Consider the following 24564-nt stretch of genomic DNA (forward strand, 5'->3'; position numbering starts at 1 on the left):
TTTTTCATTTATTTTCTCTCTCACACAGTTGGCACAGTTAGCATTTGCCTCTCCGTGTCTTTCTCTGCACCTCCTCTCTCTCTTCCACCCCTCTCCTTGACAATCGTATTCTCATTTTGACATGTACAAATAATACACTTTTTGAAGGATCAGTGTAAACTTTTTTGTTTCGCTTTATAATCATATTCATTTAAGTTGTCCTTTTCTTTCTTTTCATCCTTTCTTTCTCTCCCTTCTCTTCCTCTCTTATCCTTTCTCTCACCCTTCCCACCCCCACTCTCTCTCTCTCTGCCTCGTTTATAAAACCAAAACCGAAAGATTACATGTTTGGTTTGGCCATGTTGGGCAAGCGCGAGCCGAGTTGATAACGGTCATCACTGTACGTGCTTATACTCGTCGCCCGTTGGTGTCTGGTTGGTTATCCATCCTTTATCACCACTGAACCACCTGGTCAGGCCAAAAGAGCTGTGCTGTCTCCGTGGTTTCTCAACAAGACAGGTGTGCGAGCCGGATGACGGGGCTGAGTGTGTGTGCGTTCGTACGCGAGCTGCTGCTGCTGCTGTCGGTGATTGGCGGAAGACCTTTGGAAGGGGCGTGGTTTACGACAAGATCTGGACTGTGAGAAAAACCAAACGGCACCAGTGCCTACTTGCTGGTTAGTTCGAGTCCGGCTTTGGTTTTGCGCTGAGAAAAGAGTATTTTCGTTCTGAGTTTGTGTCGGTGGTCGGTATGGACAGAAAAGGTAAAACTGGTTTTTGGTGTTTTAATCTTGTATTGTATGTCGCATTTCTTTCGTGTTTATTTATGTTTTAGTTCTGTTCATTTATTTTATTCCATTTCCTTCTGTTTTTATTTTCACTACCTTTTCTGTCATTCTTTTCTTCGGCTTCTTTTTTCTTTCCTTTCAGTTAATTTCTTCCATCTTTCCTCCCTTTCCTTTCTTTTTTCTTCATTCATTCCGTTTTCTTCCTGCCACTCTTTCCTGACAGTGTTCATTCCTGGAGGTCACACGCCCACCATGAAGCAGGTGTCTCTTTCCTGACAGTGTTCATTCCTGGAGGTCACACGCCCACCATGAAGCAGGTGTCTCTTTCCTGACAGTGTTCATTCCTGGAGGTCACACGCCCACCATGAAGCAGGTGTCTCTTTCCTGACAGTGTTCATTCCTGGAGGTCACACGCCCACCATGAAGCAGGTGTCTCTTTCCTGACAGTGTTCATTCCTGGAGGTCACACGCCCACCATGAAGCAGGTGTCTCTTTCCTGACATTGTTCATTCCTGGAGGTCACACGCCCACCATGAAGCAGGTGTCTCTTTCCTGACATTGTTCATTCCTGGAGGTCACACGCCCACCATGAAGCAGGTGTCTCTTTCCTGACAGTGTTCATTCCTGGAGGTCACACGCCCACCATGAAGCAGGTGTCTCTTTCCTGACAGTGTTCATTCCTGGAGGTCACACGCCCACCATGAAGCAGGTGTCTCTTTCCTGACAGTGTTCATTCCTGGAGGTCACACGCCCACCATGAAGCAGGTGTCTCTTTCCTGACATTGTTCATTCCTGGAGGTCACACGCCCACCATGAAGCAGGTGTCTCTTTCCTGACAGTGTTCATTCCTGGAGGTCACACGCCCACCATGAAGCAGGTGTCTCTTTCCTGACATTGTTCATTCCTGGAGGTCACACGCCCACCATGAAGCAGGTGTCTCTTTCCTGACATTGTTCATTCCTGGAGGTCACACGCCCACCATGAAGCAGGTGTCTCTTTCCTGACAGTGTTCATTCCTGGAGGTCACACGCCCACCATGAAGCAGGTGTCTCTTTCCTGACATTGTTCATTCCTGGAGGTCACACGCCCACCATGAAGCAGGTGTCTCTTTCCTGACAGTGTTCATTCCTGGAGGTCACACGCCCACCATGAAGCAGGTGTCTCTTTCCTGACATTGTTCATTCCTGGAGGTCACACGCCCACCATGAAGCAGGTGTCTCTTTCCTGACAGTGTTCATTCCTGGAGGTCACACGCCCACCATGAAGCAGGTGTCTCTTTCCTGACAGTGTTCATTCCTGGAGGTCACACGCCCACCATGAAGCAGGTGTCTCTTTCCTGACAGTGTTCATTCCTGGAGGTCACACGCCCACCATGAAGCAGGTGTCTCTTTCCTGACAGTGTTCATTCCTGGAGGTCACACGCCCACCATGAAGCAGGTGTCTCTTTCCTGACAGTGTTCATTCCTGGAGGTCACACGCCCACCATGAAGCAGGTGTCTCTTTCCTGACAGTGTTCATTCCTGGAGGTCACACGCCCACCATGAAGCAGGTGTCTCTTTCCTGACAGTGTTCATTCCTGGAGGTCACACGCCCACCATGAAGCAGGTGTCTCTTTCCTGACAGTGTTCATTCCTGGAGGTCACACGCCCACCATGAAGCAGGTGTCTCTTTCCTGACAGTGTTCATTCCTGGAGGTCACACGCCCACCATGAAGCAGGTGTCTCTTTCCTGACAGTGTTCATTCCTGGAGGTCACACGCCCACCATGAAGCAGGTGTCTCTTTCCTGACATTGTTCATTCCTGGAGGTCACACGCCCACCATGAAGCAGGTGTCTCTTTCCTGACAGTGTTCATTCCTGGAGGTCACACGCCCACCATGAAGCAGGTGTCTCTTTCCTGACAGTGTTCATTCCTGGAGGTCACACGCCCACCATGAAGCAGGTGTCTCTTTCCTGACATTGTTCATTCCTGGAGGTCACACGCCCACCATGAAGCAGGTGTCTCTTTCCTGACAGTGTTCATTCCTGGAGGTCACACGCCCACCATGAAGCAGGTGTCTCTTTCCTGACAGTGTTCATTCCTGGAGGTCACACGCCCACCATGAAGCAGGTGTCTCTTTCCTGACATTGTTCATTCCTGGAGGTCACAGGCCCACCATGAAGCAGGTGTCTCTTTCCTGACAGTGTTCATTCCTGGAGGTCACACGCCCACCATGAAGCAGGTGTCTCTTTCCTGACATTGTTCATTCCTGGAGGTCACACGCCCACCATGAAGCAGGTGTCTCTTTCCTGACATTGTTCATTCCTGGAGGTCACACGCCCACCATGAAGCAGGTGTCTCTTTCCTGACAGTGTTCATTCCTGGAGGTCACACGCCCACCATGAAGCAGGTGTCTCTTTCCTGACATTGTTCATTCCTGGAGGTCACACGCCCACCATGAAGCAGGTGTCTCTTTCCTGACAGTGTTCATTCCTGGAGGTCACACGCCCACCATGAAGCAGGTGTCTCTTTCCTGACAGTGTTCATTCCTGGAGGTCACACGCCCACCATGAAGCAGGTGTCTCTTTCCTGACATTGTTCATTCCTGGAGGTCACACGCCCACCATGAAGCAGGTGTCTCTTTCCTGACAGTGTTCATTCCTGGAGGTCACACGCCCACCATGAAGCAGGTGTCTCTTTCCTGACAGTGTTCATTCCTGGAGGTCACACGCCCACCATGAAGCAGGTGTCTCTTTCCTGACAGTGTTCATTCCTGGAGGTCACACGCCCACCATGAAGCAGGTGTCTCTTTCCTGACATTGTTCATTCCTGGAGGTCACACGCCCACCATGAAGCAGGTGTCTCTTTCCTGACATTGTTCATTCCTGGAGGTCACACGCCCACCATGAAGCAGGTGTCTCTTTCCTGACATTGTTCATTCCTGGAGGTCACACGCCCACCATGAAGCAGGTGTCTCTTTCCTGACAGTGTTCATTCCTGGAGGTCACACGCCCACCATGAAGCAGGTGTCTCTTTCCTGACAGTGTTCATTCCTGGAGGTCACACGCCCACCATGAAGCAGGTGTCTCTTCCTGACATTGTTCATTCCTGGAGGTCACACGCCCACCATGAAGCAGGTGGCTCTTTCCTGACATTGTTCATTCCTGGAGGTCACACGCCCACCATGAAGCAGGTGTCTCTTTCCTGACAGTGTTCATTCCTGGAGGTCACACGCCCACCATGAAGCAGGTGTCTCTTTCCTGACAGTGTTCATTCCTGGAGGTCACACGCCCACCATGAAGCAGGTGTCTCTTTCCTGACAGTGTTCATTCCTGGAGGTCACACGCCCACCATGAAGCAGGTGTCTCTTTCCTGACAGTGTTCATTCCTGGAGGTCACACGCCCACCATGAAGCAGGTGTCTCTTTCCTGACATTGTTCATTCCTGGAGGTCACACGCCCACCATGAAGCAGGTGTCTCTTTCCTGACAGTGTTCATTCCTGGAGGTCACACGCCCACCATGAAGCAGGTGTCTCTTTCCTGACATTGTTCATTCCTGGAGGTCACACGCCCACCATGAAGCAGGTGTCTCTTTCCTGACAGTGTTCATTCCTGGAGGTCACACGCCCACCAGGAAGCAGCTGTCCACGGTCCAGTCCCGCGTACGGACCGGGATTTTTACTGACCCTCCTCCGGACATAGAGTGGTGGTCTGGGTGATAGCCTTCCGGATGAGACCATTGAATATACCGAGGCCCCGTTTGCAGCACTTAGCGCACGTAAAGGAAACCATGGCAACAAACTGGTTGTCCTTTGCAAAATTATCTTGGAAAACTGCAGTTTTATAGTAAAACAAATACAGTTTCAGACAGAAAAAGGATAAATAAATCATGGGAGAGAGAGTAGCCAGCATTCACATATAGACATTTGTTGTGACATAAAACGTAATACAGTGAATACCGCATTTTAAACCCTTCTCGCTTCCAGTCCTTTCCTTTTTGACCTTCCTCTCATCCTTCTTTCTGTGTCATTCTCATTGAAGGCAATGTCCTCCTTTTCACACAAACCATTGTTGATTATTTATCTCTCATTCTTACCGCTTTATATATATATATATATATATATATATATATATATATGATTTTTTCTTTTACATGTATGATCATTTAAGTCAATATCTTTTCATAGATACCATTGTTTTCTGATAATGTCTCATTTTTTTACCGTCTTGTAGATTTTTTTTTTTTACATAATCAATAAAGGCTATGTCTTCCTTTTCATAAAAGCCATTGTTGATTATTTTTGTCTCATCAGTCTTACCGTTTTATAGATATTTTGCACACACAAAAAGAAAGAAAAATGTCCATATCTTCTTTGTCATGAAAGCCTTTTTTATATTGATTATGATCTCAATGTTACTGCCTTATACATATGTTTACATATTTATTCATTAAAGTCAGTATCTTCATTTTCATAAAAGCCATTTTGATTAAATACGGTCTCATTCTTACCCATTAATTTCTAATATGTTGTCTGTCTGTCTGTCTGTCTGTCTGTCTTTCCCTCTTTTGTCACTCTACCTCTCGCTTTCTGTCTGTCTGTCTGCCTCAGTGTGTGTGTGTGTGTGTGTGTGTGTGTGTGTGTGTGTGTGTGTGAGTGTGTGTGTGTGTGTGTGTGTATGTGTGTGTGTGTAAAGATTGATGTAGAATTATACTGCCTAATGGAATGACTTATTGTGTTTTGTATGGAATGAATAACGTGTTGATTATCTCTCTCTCACAGTCTCTGTGCTTGCATCTCTGTGCTTACAGATATAATTATTTGCATGTATCAGAGAGAGAGAGAGAGGGTGGAGAGAGAGAGAGGGTGGAGAGAAAGAGAGAAAGGAAAGGATTTATAAAGTAATTTTACAGATTTTTTTCAGTTTTAGGCACGCTTACTTAATACACTCATCCGCACATTCTCTAAGTGCTGTTCGAATTCATAAGCCCGCCACCTTAGTTTCAGACACGGTAGCCTCATTGTGTTTATCATTGCTTAGATTTCAGAACGTTGAATTATTAGCACAATATGATATTGACAGACAGCATGTGAAGAAACGGGGAAGGGGGTAAATGGTCACATGGCAAAGGGAGAGAGGGGGGGTGGAGGAAGAGAGACTGGTGGCAAAGCATGTTCAAACATACATGGGATGACACTAAGTCATTGCTTGACTCACTGAAGTTAATCCCAAAACAATCCATCCCATACACATTTCGTTTTCAATGGACAGGGACAGGGGGGGCGGAGATAGAAAACAGTTTGTGTTGACTTGTTACGGCTTGTTTTAGCCTCTGCTTTTCTCTTTGGCAAGCAGGCTCAGCGCGCGCGCGTGTGTGTGTGTGTGTGTGTGTGGGAGGGGAAGGGGGAGGGGGGGGGGCGTGTATGATCGTGCGCTGACATTCGTGTTCACGTGTGTTTATTTCACAACAATGCAACTCCTCGCGACGTGTGTTCGTCGGTGTGCATGCGTGCGAATGATCGAGGCATGGTTCTATCAGTCTGTCCGCATGTCTGTAGCTCTCTGTCTCTCCCTGTCTGCCTATGTTCCCTGTCTGTCACTCCTGTGTCTGCTGAAAGCTGCAGTATCATTTCATATGCATTTTGTGAATGCGTTTGTTCAGTTCTTGGTATGAAATAATACCCCTTTATCTAGCTAGCTGTCTGTCCTTCCGTCCGTCTGTCTCTGTCTGTCTGTCTGTCCGTCCGTCCGTCCGTCTGTCTGTCTGTCTATCCGTCCGTCCGTCTGTCTGTGTCTGTCTGTCTGTCTGCCCGTCCGTCCGTCTGTCTGTCTGTCTATCCGTCCGTCCGTCTGTCTGTGTCTGTCTGTCTGTCTGTCCGTCCGTCTGTCTGTGTCTGTCTGTCTGTCTGCCCGTCCGTCCGTCCGTCCGTCTGTCTGTCTGTCTGTCTCTGTCTATCCGTCCGTCCGTCTGTCTGTGTCTGTCTGTCTGTCCGTCCGTCTGTCTGTGTCTGTCTGTCCGTCCGTCCGTCCGTCTGTCTGTCTGTCTGTCTGTCTGTCAGTTACTGTCTCTCTCTTTCTCCCTCTCTCTCATGTTATTGTTTGAAGAACTTCGTGTCGAAAAAGTGTATCTGTTTCAGGTTGTTTTCGCACATTATTTTGCTGGATGAAATGATCGTTCATTAGTATTAGTGCTTATTTGTTCATACCTATTCAGATGGAGCATTGGTCTTAAACTGAATAAATCAGTACAATCTCTCTCTCTCTCTCTCTCTCTCTCTCTCTCTCTCTCTCTCTCTCTCTCTCTCTCTCTCTCTCTCCAGTTTGGTTTACTCAGGCGCCACTCTATGGAACTTACTCCCAGAAACAATAATAATAATATAAAAACCACCACTGCCATACTACCTTTTAAAAAAAACACCTGTAATGTATTGTCCACTTTGTTGATACCGATTGACTCTTGGTGTGTACGGTTGCCCAGGACCCCCCACTCCCCCACCTCATCATATTATATTGCACCCCTGTTTTTTGTGCGTGAATTGAAGTATTATTTTATGATATTTCATTCGTTTTTAATGCATGTTACTTCTGTTTGCTTCGTCGGTTCTTCCATTTCTTTCTATTAAATGTAGTTATATTCATGCAGTAGTTGCCAGTTGCTCAATTATCAATTCGATGTGTCCATGTATGTGTACCGATATACACATAGTCCTTATTATCACCATGCTTATGCCTTTATGTAGTATTGTATTTTCGCATGCTATGACTTTAAGTAGCATTGTGTAGTGCATGCAATGACATATATATAATGTAGTGTTGTGTAGTGTAGACCCTGTTTCAGGGCAGGGTCTGGATGAAAAAAAGCGCGCCAGTGCTTATCTGTTATCCTCGAAAATAAAGAATTTGTCTTGTCTTGTCTTGTCTTGTCTTGTCTTGTCTCCCTCTCTCCCTCTCTTCTGTCTGTCTACCTCTGTTTTCCCTGTCTCTCCCTGTCCCCCCATCACGCCCCCCTTCCCCCTGTTTCTCTCTATCTATTATGTCTCATCTCTTCTTTCAGACCTCTTGATCTCTCCTGCTCTTCTCTCTCCCTCCCTTTGCCCCCCCCCCTCCCCCATTCTCTTTCCCTTTCTCATCCTCTCTCTCTCTCTTCCCCCTCCCTGTATGTATGTGTGACCCAAGCACTGGATATCAGGGCTATGAAGTAGATACTTAGTGACGTGAGTGCTCCTTGATAACGGCAGAGCCAGGTGCTGATAAGTGACCGCGACATGCCCTGACGTCCCCTGCTCCTGTCCTGCCCCGGCAACACGTTTGGCTTCTTTGACAGAATCGTGTCGAGTGCTGAACGCTTTGTTATTGTTACTGATGATAGTAATGTGCACTTTACATAGCGCTGATCCCGTTGTGGTTTCATTGTTATTGTTATTGATCAGAGTACTGTGCACTTACATTGCGCTAACCTTGCTGTGGTTCGTTGTTACTGATGATATTACTGTATACTTACATTGCGCTAAACTCGTTTTGGTTCATAGTGTTGTTGATAATAGTACTGTGCACGTACATAGCGCTAACCTTGCTGTGGTTCATTGTTACTGATAATAGTACTTTGCACTTATATAGCGCTAACCGTGCTGTGGTTCATTGTTACTGATAATAGTACTTTGCACTTATATAGCGCTAACCGTGCTGTGGTTCATTGTTACTGATAATAGTACTTTGCACTTATATAGCGCTAACCTTGCTGTGGTTCATTGTTACTGATAATAGTACTTTGCACTTATATAGCGCTAACCGTGCTGTGGTTCATTGTTACTGATAATAGTACTTTGCACTTATATAGCGCTAACCTTGCTGTGGTTCATTGTTACTGATAATAGTACTTTGCACTTATATAGCGCTAACCGTGCTGTGGTTCATTGTTACTGATAATAGTACTTTGCACTTATATAGCGCTAACCGTGCTGTGGTTCATTGTTACTGATAATAGTACTTTGCACTTATATAGCGCTAACCTTGCTGTGGTTCATTGTTACTGATAATAGTACTTTGCACTTATATAGCGCTAACCGTGCTGTGGTTCATTGTTACTGATAATAGTACTTTGCACTTATATAGCGCTAACCGTGCTGTGGTTCATTGTTACTGATAATAGTACTTTGCACTTATACAGCGCTAACCTTGCTGTGGTTCATTGTTACTGATAATAGTACTTTGCACTTATATAGCGCTAACCTTGCTGTGGTTCATTGTTACTGATAATAGTACTTTGCACTTATACAGCGCTAACCTTGCTGTGGTTCATTGTTGCTCATAACAGTACTGTGCACTTACATAGCGCTAACACCGCTGTGGTTCATTGTTACTGATAATAGCACTGTGCACTTACATAGCGCTAACACCGCTGTGGTTCATTGTTACTAATAATAGCACTGTGCACTTACATAGCGCTAACACCGCTGTAGTTCATTGTTACTGATAATAGCACTGTGCACTTACATAGCGCTAACACCGCTGTGGTTCATTGTTACTGATAATAGCACTGTGCACTTACATAGCGCTAACACCGCTGTGGTTCATTGTTACTGATAATAGCACTGTGCACTTACATAGCGCTAACACCGCTGTGGCTCAAAGCGCGTTTCACAACACGTGGCGTGAACAGGACCTTCAGGTGTATGAACAACTTTAAAACATTACACATTATCTAGTTAATATTACTACTTAGATGAAACATCATTTTGTTCTAAGAAAAAATGTGCTTGCCACTTTCATTGACATTCAAAAAGAATATTTTTAAAGATCAAGTATGACAATCCCCTCTGCTCTGTAGAATACAATCCAATGGTTTATCAGTTTGCATATTTAACTGAATAAAAGCTTTTTAAGCAATAGATTAATCCGAACAAAAGTGGGAAATATACTTTAACTCCAGATCACTTGACATTAGAATCCCACAAGAATCAGTAATAGCACCAATGCTTTTAAACACATTGACTTACGATCTTCCACATTCTTCTGTCAACTAATGTTAAAAAGGAACAGTATGCAGACGATATCTGCTTATGGACGTAATTAACGAAGAATTGGATCAGTAAAAATTATGCAAAGAGGCTATATCAAGAACTGAATTCCCTACTCACACACTGACTACAGCCAATGAATGTGGCATTCTTCAAAGCTTTGAAGAGTTACTATCACCAGGACTGTCAAAAATGGATGCACACCAATTCTGACAGAAAAAATTGTTCCACGGACTGTTTCTGCACTGTTTGCGGAAGCTTACATGAAGGCAGCTTCTATGAACAACGTTGCAAGTAGGTTTTGATCCAGTGGTATCTTACCAGTTAACCCGAATGTTTTTAGAGGCCACGAGTTCGCAGTATGAGCAATTTCACTACAAAAGATGGCTCAAGAGATCCAGCAGGCCTAAGCCCATATCTTAGAAGTCAGGGGATGACTTTTTCTCGGCGATTTCCAGACGTGACCAACGCTAACAGACCTTTAGGAGGGCTGTCAGCTAAATACACAACTGTTCCTACCGCATGGTGATGGTTGGTGCTGTTTTTTTTCAGAAGTGTGGCAATAGACTCGGACAAACGCCTTAAAAACAGTGACGGAAACAGAAGGCTCAAAGAGAAAGCACTCAGCAATTGAGAGCAAGTGCCGCTGAACAGGTCCCACTCCAGAAGGCCTGTGCCTCTTTACTGAGAGGAGGAAGGTGGCAGAATGGTTAAGACGCTCAGCTGCCAATACAGAGAGTCCGTGAGAGTGTGGGTTCGAATCCCGCTCTCGCCCTTTCTCCCAAGTTTGGCTGGAAAATCAAACTGAGCGTCTGGTCTTTCAGATGAGACGCCCCCGTGTGCAGCACGCACTTGGCGCACTAAAAAAGAACCCCCGGCAACTCTCTGGCAAAATTATGTCAAATGAAATCCACTCTGATAGGTACACAAGCATGCACTCAAGGCCTGACTAAGGCCTAGCAGATGTGGTGTAGCGTATATGGATTTGTCCGAGCGCAGTGACGCCTCCTTGAGAAACTGAAACTGAAACTACTGAGATGATGTCCATTGTGTTGCCAGACTGAACTGCTTGCACTTTGAAAAAAAAATCATCTTCAACAGAACTGAGAGTTTAATTAGCTATAGATTTCCTGGTGAAAGAATCTCATGGATCAGAAACAAACATGCAGCAGGCTATGGACTGATTCCACTTTCTGTTGGGTTTCTTTAGTTCTGAACCACAGTTTGGCACTGGAAAAAATAGCAATACATGAAACTAAGAAAATTTGCCATGCAGCATTCTATCAATACCTATCTAATTTTCTGCATACCTGCCTACCTATCTACTTTTTGTGTTCATAGCTGATGTGTTTGGTACCTGACTTCGTGACTTGACTGAAGTGTCTGGCATTTGGAAACATCCCTGGTACATCTGTTGGCCACTTCTATGACCAATTTCACCAAATATGATTTAAAGGGAAACTCAGATAATAGCCTACATTGACATTCATTTGATTTCAGCCAGAAAGCGTTACAAATAAATGTATTTACAATTATTTGTTTACGACTAAACCACGAGAAATAAACAGCTGATTTCGTATTTGCTTCAACATTTGTTGTTTGTGTCTTTGTTCTGCGTTTGGTTCGATATCCAATCACATGCGATACGATTTCAGAACCAGTCTTTGGATATCGTACCATTTGATGCAAGTGGAATGGTGGCATAGAAGTAACGCGTCCGCCTGGGAAGCGAGAGAATCTGAGCGCACTGGTTCGAATCACGGTACAGTCGCCAGTATTTTCTCCCCCCCCCCCCACCTCCCACCCCCCACTAGACCTTGAGTGGTGATCTTGGCGCTAGTCATTCGGATGAGACGATAAACCGAGGTCCCGTGTGCAGCATGCACTTAGCGAACGTAAAAGAGATCATGGATGGGGCAAGCAGAAGACACAATCCAGCAAGTATGCCGACTACAAGACCTGAAAGAAACAAAAGAATGGGAGAAAAACCCCGAAAACCTCAACCATCTATTCAACACAGCCATTTCACCCACTCTAGGAAGACATTGTCGGGAATGGCCAGAGGGCAAAACTGATGCGGAAGTGAAGCTACTCATAGAAGAAAACAGTAAAGAAGAGGACATCATCATATACACAGATGGCTCAGTCACCAAAGACCAGTCCGGTTGGGGATTCACTGCGAAACAAAATGGAAAAACAGTTAGGGAAGAGAATGCTGCCTACAAAGTCACAACCTCCAGCCTAACGATGGAAGTTGAAGCTGTGACACATGCCCTCCAGTGGCTATTGTCCATCCATACGCCTGGAAACCAACATGCCATGATTCTAACCGACTCAATGAACCTCATACAGAAAATTGAAAACGGAATGGGAAGCCCAGAGTGGCATAAGGCAATGCGCAACTTTCAGATTAAAAAACTCACATGGTCATACTGCCCGGGACATGCAGGAGTTAAGGGAAATGAGCGAGCTGACAGACTTGCTGGTAACGCAACACCAACGAGCGGCCTACATCTAGGAAAATCGGAAATCCTCAGAAAAGTCAAAGAATATCAAAAAGAACAGGTACAAGGCCATCACACCATCGATCGCCTCAAAGAAATAAAAGCAGAGAGAGGGAGCAGCCGTAAGTCTAGCATGAAAGGTAGAGCATGATGCTTTGCAAATCAAACAAATATCGGCATCATTTCCAAACCAACATTGCGCAAATTTCTTCAAAACGGAACCGAGTCTCTGTGGGCTTTTCCAAATACAATAGACTGAGCAACACACTAGACGCCATGTTCTTGGCATCAGAGATCTTTTCCCATCCCTCTTGCGGCCAATCAGTGGCAGCCTCTGTGCGTGTGTGTATGTGTGTGTTTGTGTGTATGTGTGGGTCTGTGTTTTTGAGTGCGTTTGTGCATGCGTGAGAGTGTAAGTGTACACAAGTGTCAGGAGAGTTCTGTTCATGTGTGTTGTGTGTGTGTGTGGGTGTGAGGGGGAGGTGGGGGTGCGGGGAGGAGGTGGGGTAGAGGATGAGGTATGTGAGTGTATGCATGCCTACACTGTGGGAGCAACAGGATATTGGAACGTATATATTATATATATATCTTTGTATATATGTGTGTGGGGTTTGGGGTGGGAGATATGGGCGTGTGTGTGTGTGCTTGTACAAGTAAGCGTTTGTGTGTGTGTGTGTGCGTGTGTGTGTGTGCGTGTGTGTGTGTGTGTGTGCGCCGTGGAAGCTGCGATACATAGACTAGAAATGAGTGTGTGGAGGAGAGGGGTAGAGGAGGTGCAGGGTAATGTGTGTGTGTGTGTGTGTGTGTGTGTGTGTGTGTGTGTGTTGGAGCTCATGTACGTTTATATGTATTTAACTGTGCTTTCATAACTGTGAAACCGCATGTTTGGTGCATATCTATATCTGTTATGCATGTGTGGGTGTATGTGTGAATGTGTGTCTTCATGTTTTACATTTATTTGCTTATTTATCATCATTGTTGTCTTATTTATTTATTCATTCTTAAAAATTTTTTTTATTATTACCATTACTACTACCTTTTTTTATATCATAATTATTATTTATTTATTTATTTATGTAAGCGTATCTATTATTTATTCACCTTTTTTTTCTTTTTTTTTCTCAAGGCCTGACTAAGCGCGTTGGGTTACGCTGCTGGTCAGGCATCTGCTTGGCAGATGTGGTGTAGCGTATATGGATTTGTCCGAACGCAGTGACGCCTCCTTGAGCTACTGAAACTGAAACAAAAAGAACCCACGGCAACAAAAGGGTTAGGCAAAATTCTATGGAAAAATCCACTTCGATCGAAAAACAACAAAAACAACAACAGCACAGCACGCAGGGAGGGGTGTGTGTGTGTGTGTGGGGGGGGGGGGGGGGGGGGGGGGGGGAGTGGCGCTCTCGTGTAGCGACGTGCTCTCCCTGGGGAGAGTAGCCCGAATTTCACACAGAGAAATCTGTGACAAAAAAGAGTAATACAATACAATCCAATATTTTTATTTCATTTACACGTGCTCAAACGTCGTCTCTGGCATAAATAGCCCGGTGGCATAAATGGGATGTTGATTTGAATTCACAGTAAACTACTTTATTCTTAGGGGGTTCAAAATCCAGGCCTTCACCCTATTTCTATTTTTCTGTTATCAAGGTACCTGGCAGTGTTTTTCCGTTGTCCTGGCAACACTGGTACTTGCAATAGCTAGAGGTGAGTTGATAATGAAAAAGACGTCACGTTTTTAAACACCCGTGTATTTGTGGTTAGCTAGTTGTGGTTAATTGAATGACTAGGGGTGGTGGTGTGTGAAAATAGAGAGGGGTGGGTAAAAGGGGGAGTTCTTCCAGATATATGAATGCGATTGTTTGCACATTTATTTTATTGTTACTTATAATCTGAAAGGGCAGATTAAAGCACATAATCTGTGATTATTCCTTTTTTTCTTTATTTTATTCTTCAAAAGACTCGACAACAAAACAGAAGAACGAAAAAGAAGTGAATGTTCAGTTACATTGCCCAGGATTAGTTTTAGTGAATTAATGTCTGTGTGTGTGTGTGTGTGTGTGTGTGTGTGTGTGTGTTGCGTGCTCTTGCGCAATGAAACGATCAAAAGCGCACACGTGCACACGAGCGCACACAGGTTTTTCTCATCAAATCGACAGGCTTTGAGAGGAACAACTGTGTTCTTTCCCTCTGTTCAATATGTATGACCACATTCGTGTCAAGGGAAAATCAGCTGGGATGGTGTGTACGCCAATGAGGAGTTAGCATCGACCAGGGAAAATTAAAGTGTAGTTGGAAGATTCTGTTGAAATCCGTTGAAGGTCAAGGCTGTAGTCTATAGATTTGATACTGCTATGTAGAATATGACTTATGGGGCTGGATGATGGGGTTACAAAAGATAACAAATGGGGTAATGCTGAATGTTGTGTGAGAACAACGCCAAGAACAATAGATAAACCCAAAGAAATATTTTCCTGTTCTATTTCCAGGTGTACCCTGCGATCAACGAATTGTGTTGAAGGAAGGCCAGACCGTCCAAATTGACGTCACTCAGCTGACGTTAACACGTGGGGATTGCGTCATGGAGTTCAGCACGCGGGCAGAGTGGCGCGTGGTGCTGACGTTCAGCTACTGGCCATCATACTCCAACGTCAGGTAGGTCATGTGTCACGGTGACGTCACTGATTTCACCCTTCAGCCACCTTCACATGCACGTCTCTTTCACACAGGCCACTTCTGTTTCGTGTGTGTGTGTGTGTGTGTGTGTGTGTTAGCGCGAATGGTGAATGATATGGATACTTTTATAGCGCCTTTCCCCGTTCGGAGACGAAGTGAAAGCGCTTTACAAACACGGGGTCATTTACACAACAGGCTGCCTGCCTGGGTAGAGCCAACTGACGGCTGCCGTTTGGCGCTCATCATTCGTTTCCTGTGTCATTCAATCAGATTTCAGGCACGCACACACACACACTCAGACAGACATGCAACACTTTACATTGCAGAATACTGTTTTTACATGGGGGTGGGTGGAAGGACTTGGTACTGGCGGATCTGGATTCACGGACAGAACAGCCCTCAGTCAGATACGGTGTCTGATCAGACGTGGGCAACTGTTCTAGTTTTCTTCCGCGCCCACTCCCAACTCCACCCCCCCGCCCCTCTCCATCTCTTTCCGGAATGAAAACCTGCTCCCATGTCAGGCTACCTTCATGGTCACCAGCTGTCATTTTGGTTTTTTGTTGTTGTTGCTGTTGTTTTTTTTATGTAGGCCTACTGATTTTCTTTAAAGCCTATGTATCGGAGAAACTGTGGCTGTCATCATCGAAAACATGTTTTGCTCAAGTGCGCTTACAGGTGGGTAATGTTGCTTTCACGATAGTTGAAGTGGCAGCGTATCGACAGTGCTGACTGGTCACACGAGCATGAAGTGCAGGGATCATTGCGGGAGGTATGGTTGAGGCACAGCGATGTCATCAGTCGTCCAGCTATTGAGGAACTACACGAGTTTCATTCAGATTGACTCGAATATGATGTTGCCTTTTGTTTAATGACCCCATGACGAACGCGTTGGAAATACCAGTGTGTATTGCTTTTTATCGATTCGTACAATGATTAGTTTCTATTATTCTTTACATGTCCCTTGTCTCTAGAACCAGTGACGTAGCAACTTAGATTAACACCTGGTGCTGAAATAAAGCTACCGTCCATCTTTCTCCACCGTCACCACTGAGACCATGCCACCTCCTTCTTTACTGCCACTCCCAAAATATCTGTGCACTGTACAATATAGATAGATAGATAGATAGATAGATATATCGGGTGTCCCCAAAAAAGTGAACCGCTTTTTGACAAGTATTTTCTCAGTGATAGAGAAACCGAATTCATTGAAAATTTTCACGCAGTAACCTTAGGGTATCGTCAACAAGTCTGCAAAATATCTAAATGTTCGGACGCAAATTATGCGAGTATTGTAAGGCTGCTGAGGATTAGCATTCAATCAACTTGTGCCAGGCTAGAGGGAGGTCACCTGTCTGATTTACTTACACAGATGTGGTGTACTTTACACAGATGTGGTGTACTTTACACAGATGTGGTGTAGCGTGTGTGGGTCAGTCCGCACACTGTGGCACCTCCTGGAAACCGATACTTAACTGTAAGGAAAACGTGAGTATGGTTGTCTGCATGGCGGTGTAAATAAAGAAAACGGGTGTACACGTAAAATACTACATGTCTATATCAGTATGTGAGTGTATGTGAGAATGCGTGGCTGGAAACTGATTTAATGATACAGGAAACGTATGATGAGCGCCCAGTGGCAGCTGTCAGTCCACTGTACCAGGCAGCCAGCCCTGTTGTGCAAATGACTGTCTGTAAAGCTCTTAGAGCCTGGTCTCTGACCGAGGATAGGCGCTATATAAGTATCCATATCATCACCACCATAGCCGTCATGGTGATCCATGCAAGCTGGCCCTGTAATACTCTAAGCCAAGCACGTCCCTTCCTCTGTTCCAGTGTTACAGAGAACTGTGCCTACATGCCCGACTATCTGCTGATCGGGAATGACGTCACAGCCATCGGGCAAGACCTGATGACGTCATACAAGTTCTGCCGGCAAACGGCGGGGGAAGAAATGGTATCGAGGGACAGCCACCTGTGGCTGGTGCTGAGGGACTCTCAGCAATATCGTCACCGTCATCGCCACCACCTACTGACCTTGAACGCCACCACTTTACCTCAAGGTAATGCATGGTAGATTAAGATACAGATAAAAATGATGTATATTCAACAGTTGATAAATACAAAACAGTTTGTCGCGCATTTCTTTCTGCCGTTGATGGTGTGAGCGCATGTCAGGTGAAGGGTACAGATGCCAGAGCTTGTGATAATGCATCAGAAAACGACCTTGTCGATTTGAAAAAGGAAACGACCACACTATCTCGCAATTGTGGGCTTACATCCCCTGTTTTTTTGTTTGTTTGTTGTTTTTTCTCCCGTATACTGAAGTCCTTGTGGGTGGGGGATTACTGTGTGTATGTATGTGTTCGGGCATATTTTATGTGTTTTATGTCAGTGATTGTTCATATTTGCAGTTCGTGCATAGTATTGTCTTGGTGTATAAAGATATGTAGGCATATGTTGTTGTTTTTTGTTGTTTTCTTTTCATGTGCTGTTGTATGCTGTTATTCATAATCGGTTATGATTCTATCTATGTGAGGCGCTAAGGGCCCATTATATGGGGAGTACGCGCCATGAAAATGCTGTTATGATTATTATTATTATTATCATTATTATTATTATCATGGTGGTGATGATGATGATGGTGGTAGTGGTAATGATGATGACGACGATGATGATGGTGACGATGAAGATGATGATGATTTCAGCGAGTTGCAACGACACGGAGATGGAGTGTTCCCCCGTGCAGTGTGTTCCCCGCAGCGTGGTGTGTGACGGTCATCGGGACTGCAACAACGGCCGGGATGAATACTGCTATGACTTCACCAGGGGTGAGTCCGTCATCTGCTTTGCCCTCTGTAAACCCCCCTGTCATCTGCTTTGCCCTCTGTAAACCCGCCAGTCGTCTGCTTTGCCCTCTGTAAACCCCCCTGTCATCTGCTTTGCCCTCTGTAAACCCCCCTGTCGTCTGCTTTGCCCTCTGTAACCCCCCCTGTCATCTGCTTTGCCCTCTGTAAACCCCCCTGTCATCTGCTTTGCCCTGTGTAAACCCGCCAGTCGTCTGCTTTGCCCTGCATGCTTTGCCATGGGCGTGGGTGTTTCATGCTGCACAGAATCCTAACCACGTTGATCCTTGATTAATCAAGGCAGTGAACTGTTCACGGCAGTGTATCTTGGGGTTGTTAAGTGAAGCTGAAAATTAGAGAGGTGACAGAATAAGAGAGAGAGTCAGAGTTCATATTGTACATACACAGGTAAATATAAGTTTTGTGGTGTGTTTTTGCGGTGCGGGGTTTCAGCCAGGAACGCAGAAGATGAAGAGTATCGTGGTGACCAACAGCTGCTGCCGCCAGAGGGCAGCACGTGTTTCCTGTGTCGCGACGGCACGTGCATCTTGCCCCGCTTGCCTCGTTATGACTACAAGTGGGGGATGTGGCTGTGGTACCTGTGTGACGGCGTTCCTCACTGTCCTGATGGCTGGGATGAGCAGGCCTGTCAGTGTGTGTGTGCGTATGTGTGCCACGGTGTGTGTGTGTGTATGTGTGTGTGTGTGTGTGTGTGTGATTTTATTTGTCATCAATACCAAGCAGGTTTACAAGACATGCAGTCACAAAGAGCCCATGTCTCTTCTTGAAATAGTTGTGCACATAGAAAAATAAGTGCAACTGGACTTCACCATGCTGAAGATCACTTTCTGATGGCAACGTAACTGCAAACATTTGAAAGTGCTGACATAAAGGATGACTGATAGATTATGTTCTCTCATTTTGAGATAATTTGCATTGGTAAAAAAAATAAAAAAATAAAATAAATAAAATTAAAAAAAAGAGAGAGAGAGAGTTTAAGCAGATCAGTGACAGTTCTAAAAAATCTTTTGAAATGGGCGCGCGTGTTCATTTAATGTCGCCATTTCTTTCACCGTCATTTTTCTGTATGACGTCAAAGTTTTGCATGACGTCATATTTCTCTCCCCCGGGGCCATATGTGAATTTTCATTCCTTTTGTCAAGGGTGTCTGTTTTTCACACTTCAGTTTGGATAAGTGAATTTGCAACACTGGCTTACGATGGTGAAAATTTGCGCACATGAAAAAAGATGGAAATACGGAAGAGAAGGTAAAAGTTTTGGAGTTGTTGATTTTTTTTTCTTTCAAATTTCTGAACATTTATATGGGATCTCTATATAGAAGTGTACAGCCCCCGTGGCCTAATGGATAAGGCACCGGCCTCCTATTGTGCTGAAACACGAAGTAAGCCGGGGATTGCGGGTTCGAGTCCCGTCGGGGGTGTTAATTTTTTTTCCCCTCTTCCGTCGGTAAGAAAAGTGCCCCATTTTTATCTGAAGACTATCACTTCATAAACAGCCTTGAAAGCCTGTCAAGGTGTTTATATATTATTGGCATTTGATAAACAAAGGGGTGTTAATAGTTTTGATGAAAAAGAATTTGAACTGTGAACTCAAGAAAGAAAAGCTGCCTTCATCAACTGAACTGATGTTAATTGTGTTAAGTCACCACATAACCAAATGTCTTGTTGTTGTTGTTGTTGTTAACCAAATAACAACTGATTGAAATGATTTTGTTGATGAAAATATGAATATGGATATTTCTGAAAACAAGTTTGCTTGTGAATCAAATAGGTGTCTCACACAGACCCTCACAATTGTTCTTACCTGGATGGATTTGCACACACACACCATCCTTCTCTGCATATGTCTGTCCCTCTGTCTGTCCCTCTTGTCCCTCTCTCCATCTGTCTGTCACTCTGTCTCCCCTCTTTATAGCTCTTGCTCTCTCGTCTCACAACTCATTCAGTAAAGAACGTGTGTATGCGAATCACATTCAGAATGTTTTATCGTCATGAAAGTCACACAGTGGTTGTGTGTGTGTGTGTGTGTGTGTGTGTGTGTGTGTGTGTGTGTATTCGTGTGAGTGCGCGCGCGCGCGTGCGTGCATGCGTATGTGTGTGTGTGTGTGTGTGTGTGAATCGGAATCAGAGTCATATTTATTTGTCATAAAAACCGTAAACGAAAGATTTACAGATACAACGATAATGGGTGAAAAACACACACATAAAAGAACAACAACAAAACTCGAACTGAACCAAACTAAATGTAGGGTGTTCAAATTAAAACGTGACGTGTTCCTTGAAACATTCATGTATGAATTTTGCTGGATGAAGTTGCACAGGGTCGTAATTACACCATTGACTGACTGTATCAGCGTCATCAAAATTTGTAAATTCAGACTTTATAACTGTCAACAAAACATTTCGTAGATGTTCATATCTAAGACATTTGTCCAGAAAATGATATTATCTTCTAATAGACCACAGGTTTTGCATTCTCTTGCATGTTTTTCTGTGCCTGTGTATCTGCCTGTTTCTATTTGGAGATCATGTGCACTTTTGCATGTATGTGTGCTTGTGTGTGTGTGTGTGTGTGTGTGTGTGTATGTGTGCGTGCTTGTGTGTGTGTGAGTGTGTTAGAATGCATGTGCGTGCATGCATGTATGTGTATGCGCTTGTGTGTTTGTGTTGTGAGCAGACATGTGCTACCTGAGCCGCCACTTCCCGCAGCGGGCCCAGTCTCAACTGTTCCAGTGCCAGGCCTTTGATCCTCCCTTGACCGTCAGTCGCCAGGTGAGGATGTGGAGTCTGGCCAGGTGTGACCACCGCCGGGACTGTCGTCTGGAGGGGGAGGAAGGACAGGACCGCTGTGATAGTGTGCGGGGGGTCACTGCCTCAGGTATGTGTGTGTGTGTGTGTGTGTGTGTGTGCGTGCGTGCGTGTATGTGTGTGTGTGTCGTCTGGAGGGGGAGGAGGGACAAGACCGCTGTGATATCATGCTGGAGGTCACTGCCTCACGTGTGTGTGTGTGTGTGTGTGTGTGTGTGTGTGTGTGTGTGAGTGCGTGCGTGTATGTGTGTGTGTGTGTCGTCTGGAGGGGGAGGAGGGACAAGACCGCTGTGATATCATGCTGGAGGTCACTGCCTCAGGTGTGTGTGTGTGTGTGTGTGTGTGTGTGTGTGTGTGTGTACCTGGATGGGTAGGAGGGACAGCCGTGACCAATGTCATAACATGCTAGGGGTCACTGCCTCAGGTGTGTGTGTGTGTGTGTGTGTGTACCTGGATGGGTAGGAGGGACAGCCGTGACCAATGTCATAACATGCTAGGGGTCACTGCCTCAGGTGTGTGTGTGTGTGTGTGTGTGTGTGTGTACCTGGATGGGTAGGAGGGACAGCCGTGACCAATGTCATAACATGCTAGGGGTCACTGCCTCAGGTGTGTGTGTGCACAAGTGCGTATGCATGAATATGAGCATAAAAAAGTTATTTTCACATGATGGTTTGACTGAGTGGCTGTTTAACACCGTGTTACAACAGGTAGCAGCAAAACACTGTACATGAACCCTCTGGCACTGAGCATGGTCATCGTCTTTGCTGTCTTCATCATTATCGCCTCTCTCCTCATCCTCCGCCACTTCGGTAATACAACATACAACAATACTTTATTACCTCTAAAAGAGACATTGCTGACACTTTTGCTGACAAACGTGACTTCTTCATAAAGAAGAGTGGAATCAACATCATGTGACATCAATTAATATATTGAAAGAGAATCAGTATGATAATACTATCATCTGAGGAACACCTCAATTTAACTGAGTAACAGGAAACATCAGTTAAGTTGTGTGTGTGTGTGTGCGTGCATGCATGCGTGTGTTTGTGTGTGTGCATGTGTGTCTGTGTGTGTTCCCATGCTGGTCTGTCAGGCCTGTGGTTTGCACTGACTACATCACACGGCAAACCCACAGCAGCCATTGTCCGTCATCAGTTAGTCTTCATCATCAGCACACTGTGTGTTTGACAAAACTGATTACGATAATAAACGTTGACAGTCGTTGTCATGATTAGAAGTAACAGAAACAGTACATTTTACCCAGCCCAAGGTGCATACGTATCATAAGTACAATGGTACTTAGCATTTAAGCAGGCCTACTGCATAGTAGCCATAGCCCTATATTGATTTATAATCATAACAAACGGCAGATTTCAGCTATATTCTTGCGTCCTGTAACAAGGGCCAACATGTCAGTAACCAGTAAGTTTTTGTTGTTTTTGTTGTTGTTTTCAGAGCGTGCCGAGGGCAGAGGATGCAGGGAGCCAGACAACAGAGACCACGAGTGCATGTCGGACCTCCGCAGTTGTCTGGCAGTGAAGAGCACTCTAGCTCACACAACGCCCTTTGTGGCCAAACAGGATTTTGAACGACTGCGAGAAACAGCTGTCTGATCACTCACTCCAACTGATGCTTCACTGAAAACCCACATGCAAAAGCTGTTATTGTGATACATACCTGTGACCCCAGTTGTTCCTCATCACTCAGCCTTGGTTTCTTTTCCCCATGGGAGGATGGAGCAGAGTGATGTCAGACAGTTTTCAGTGGAACCTGATCCAGACAATTCAGATCCAGCAGGACTGGACAGCATGGGTCTACCCCTCAAGCACAAGACTACTGAGCGGATGTGCTGACGTGCTAGTGCTGTCATGTGCTGAGTTGGGGAACTACAGGCTTTTATGATGGTAGGTGTGCTCGGACCTGCTGCATACCGAGTTAGACAGATAGGCCATTTGTGCCAGTATGGGTGGTGCCTGTAGCATGCCGAGTTGGACAGAGGCCAGTTTGTGCTGGTATGTGTGGGTGCTGTATGCCGAGTTGGACAGAGAGGCCAGTTTATTTCAGTATGGGTGGGTGCTGATTGCCGAATTAGACAGAGAGGCCAGTTTGTGCCAGTATGGGTGGTACCTGTTGCATTCCAAGTTGAACAGAGGCCAGTTTGTGCCGGTATGGGTGATTTTGCATGCCGAGTTAGACAGAGAGGCCAGTTTGTGTCGGTATGGGTGGATGCTGTTTGCTGAGTTGGACAGAGAGGCCAGTTTGTGCCAGTATGGGTGAGTGCTGTATACTGAGTTGGACAGAGAGGCCAGTTTGTGCTGAAATGGGTGTTATAGCCAGGTTGGACAGAGAGGCCAGTTTGTGCTGAAATGGGTGTTATAGCCAGGTTGGACAGAGAGGCCAGTTTGTGCCGGAATGGGTGTTGTATGCCAAGTTGGACAGGGAGACCAGTTTGTGCCGGAATGGGCGTTGTATGCCAAGTTGGACAGAGAGGCCAGTTTGTGCTGGTATGGGTGTTGTATGCCAAGTTGGACAGAGAGGCCAGTTTGTGCTGGAATGGGTGGTGTATGCTGAGTTGGACAGACAGGCCAGTTTGTACCGGTATGAGTTGTGTTGTGCATGATGTCAACATGCTGCCCGTCATGTGTGTCTGCACACATTGTAACATCCTGCACACAAACAAGCAATGTGAAGTAGGTTTTTCAGACTGTTGACAGTTACTGTGCATATGCTGGCATAGTGACTTTTATCCCCTTCGCTTTTTGCAGTGTGTGTATGAGAGAGAGAGGGAGAGACTATATATGTTTGGAACTAACTGTACAAACACTAAATGTCTGAAAGTGGACTGGAAGACAAACATGGCCATGTCACTCTGGTGCGGGAACTGTGCACCAATCCTAAATATTGGTGCATATGCACTCAAAGACATATTTCTTCCATGTCCCAGCCACAATCGTCAATGGTCAGTCTGATGCTGGAGATGAAGTCCCTGTAGCGAACTTGGCCAGCATAACTTTTTGATCTGCCAGTTCAGTACTCACATCATTGTGACCACCATCAGTCTCTTTTGCAGTTTGGTGATTCAGTCTGGTGAAGCTTCCATATACAATAAGTCTGTATAAAAGATTGGCAGTGTTGGAGAAATGAAGAGGGAGATAAAAGACACACACACACACACACACACACACATGGGCATGCACACAGGCGCACACACACAGAGTGTGAGACAGCAGAGAGCTTGGAAGAGAAACTTTGTGAGGCTTCACTGATTTAGAAGTTCCCAGCTATTCACAAACAGTAATCTGCTTGGTGACGCATGTGGAGGTTTGTATCACAAGGAGATAATATATCTCTCTGCCATAGCAGTTTAGACATAGAGCTGCTATCTCTGACCTATGACCTGTGCTGATAGCTGAAGTCTACACAAACAAGTGTGAGTGTGCACCTGATATATTGAAGCAGAATCACTCCCCTTTTGATCTGGCTCTCATGCAAGTACTGAGGGGGAGAAAAATGACTGGCTGGTTCTAACATGCTGCAAGACAGGGAATGGAGAAAGAGAAAAGGAGGGGTGGTGGTAGAGAACAGAGACTGGTCAAAACACACCAGTCAGTCAAGAACAGTGGGTAGAGAACAGAGACTGGTCAAAACACAACAGTCAGTCAAGAACAGAGGGTAGAGAACAGAGACTGGTCAAAACACACCAGTCAGTCAAGAACAGGGGGTGTGGGGGGGGAAGGAGGAAGACAAAAAACAGGAAGAAGTGACCATCAGACAACAAGCAGGAATCCAAGAATGAAACTGTAAGCAAACAATTAACGTGGCTGGTGAACTGATACATCTGAACTGGGGTTAAGTGGTAGGCTGAAGCACACACAGATGGATTTATACACGTGTGGTTGTGCTTGTGTACATGCAATGATTCATAAGCTCACACAGACTGAGCATAAA

At 45.3% G+C, this 24564-nt stretch overlaps 1 protein-coding gene and 1 non-coding gene across 2 annotated transcripts; both read left to right on the forward strand.

The window, feature by feature from the left end:
- Positions 1–487: 487 nt before the first annotated feature.
- LOC143300375 (uncharacterized) lies at positions 488–24440 on the forward strand. Its single transcript, XM_076613991.1, has 9 exons — positions 488–742; positions 13914–13970; positions 14753–14918; positions 16776–17002; positions 17648–17770; positions 18239–18433; positions 20483–20683; positions 21321–21422; positions 22072–24440. Exons 1-9 carry the CDS (start codon positions 730–732, stop codon positions 22227–22229), a joined length of 1242 nt encoding a protein of 413 aa, XP_076470106.1. The 5' UTR covers positions 488–729; the 3' UTR covers positions 22230–24440.
- On the forward strand, positions 19134–19226 carry Trnar-ccu (transfer RNA arginine (anticodon CCU)). The gene is made up of 2 exons: positions 19134–19170; positions 19191–19226. It is a non-coding gene; the product is annotated as a tRNA-Arg (tRNA).
- Positions 24441–24564: the final 124 nt, after the last annotated feature.

Source organism: Babylonia areolata, chromosome 26 (assembly GCF_041734735.1).
Source record: "Babylonia areolata isolate BAREFJ2019XMU chromosome 26, ASM4173473v1, whole genome shotgun sequence".
In the NCBI taxonomy this organism is placed as follows: Eukaryota; Metazoa; Mollusca; class Gastropoda; order Neogastropoda; family Buccinidae; genus Babylonia; species Babylonia areolata.

Bases quoted from the DNA above. Each gene is read 5' to 3' on its own strand.
- LOC143300375 (XM_076613991.1), top strand. The intron at 14,919-16,775 runs GTAGGTCATGTG...CCTCTGTTCCAG, and splicing joins CCATCATACTCCAACGTCAG to TGTTACAGAGAACTGTGCCT. The intron at 17,003-17,647 runs GTAATGCATGGT...TGATGATTTCAG, and splicing joins CGCCACCACTTTACCTCAAG to CGAGTTGCAACGACACGGAG.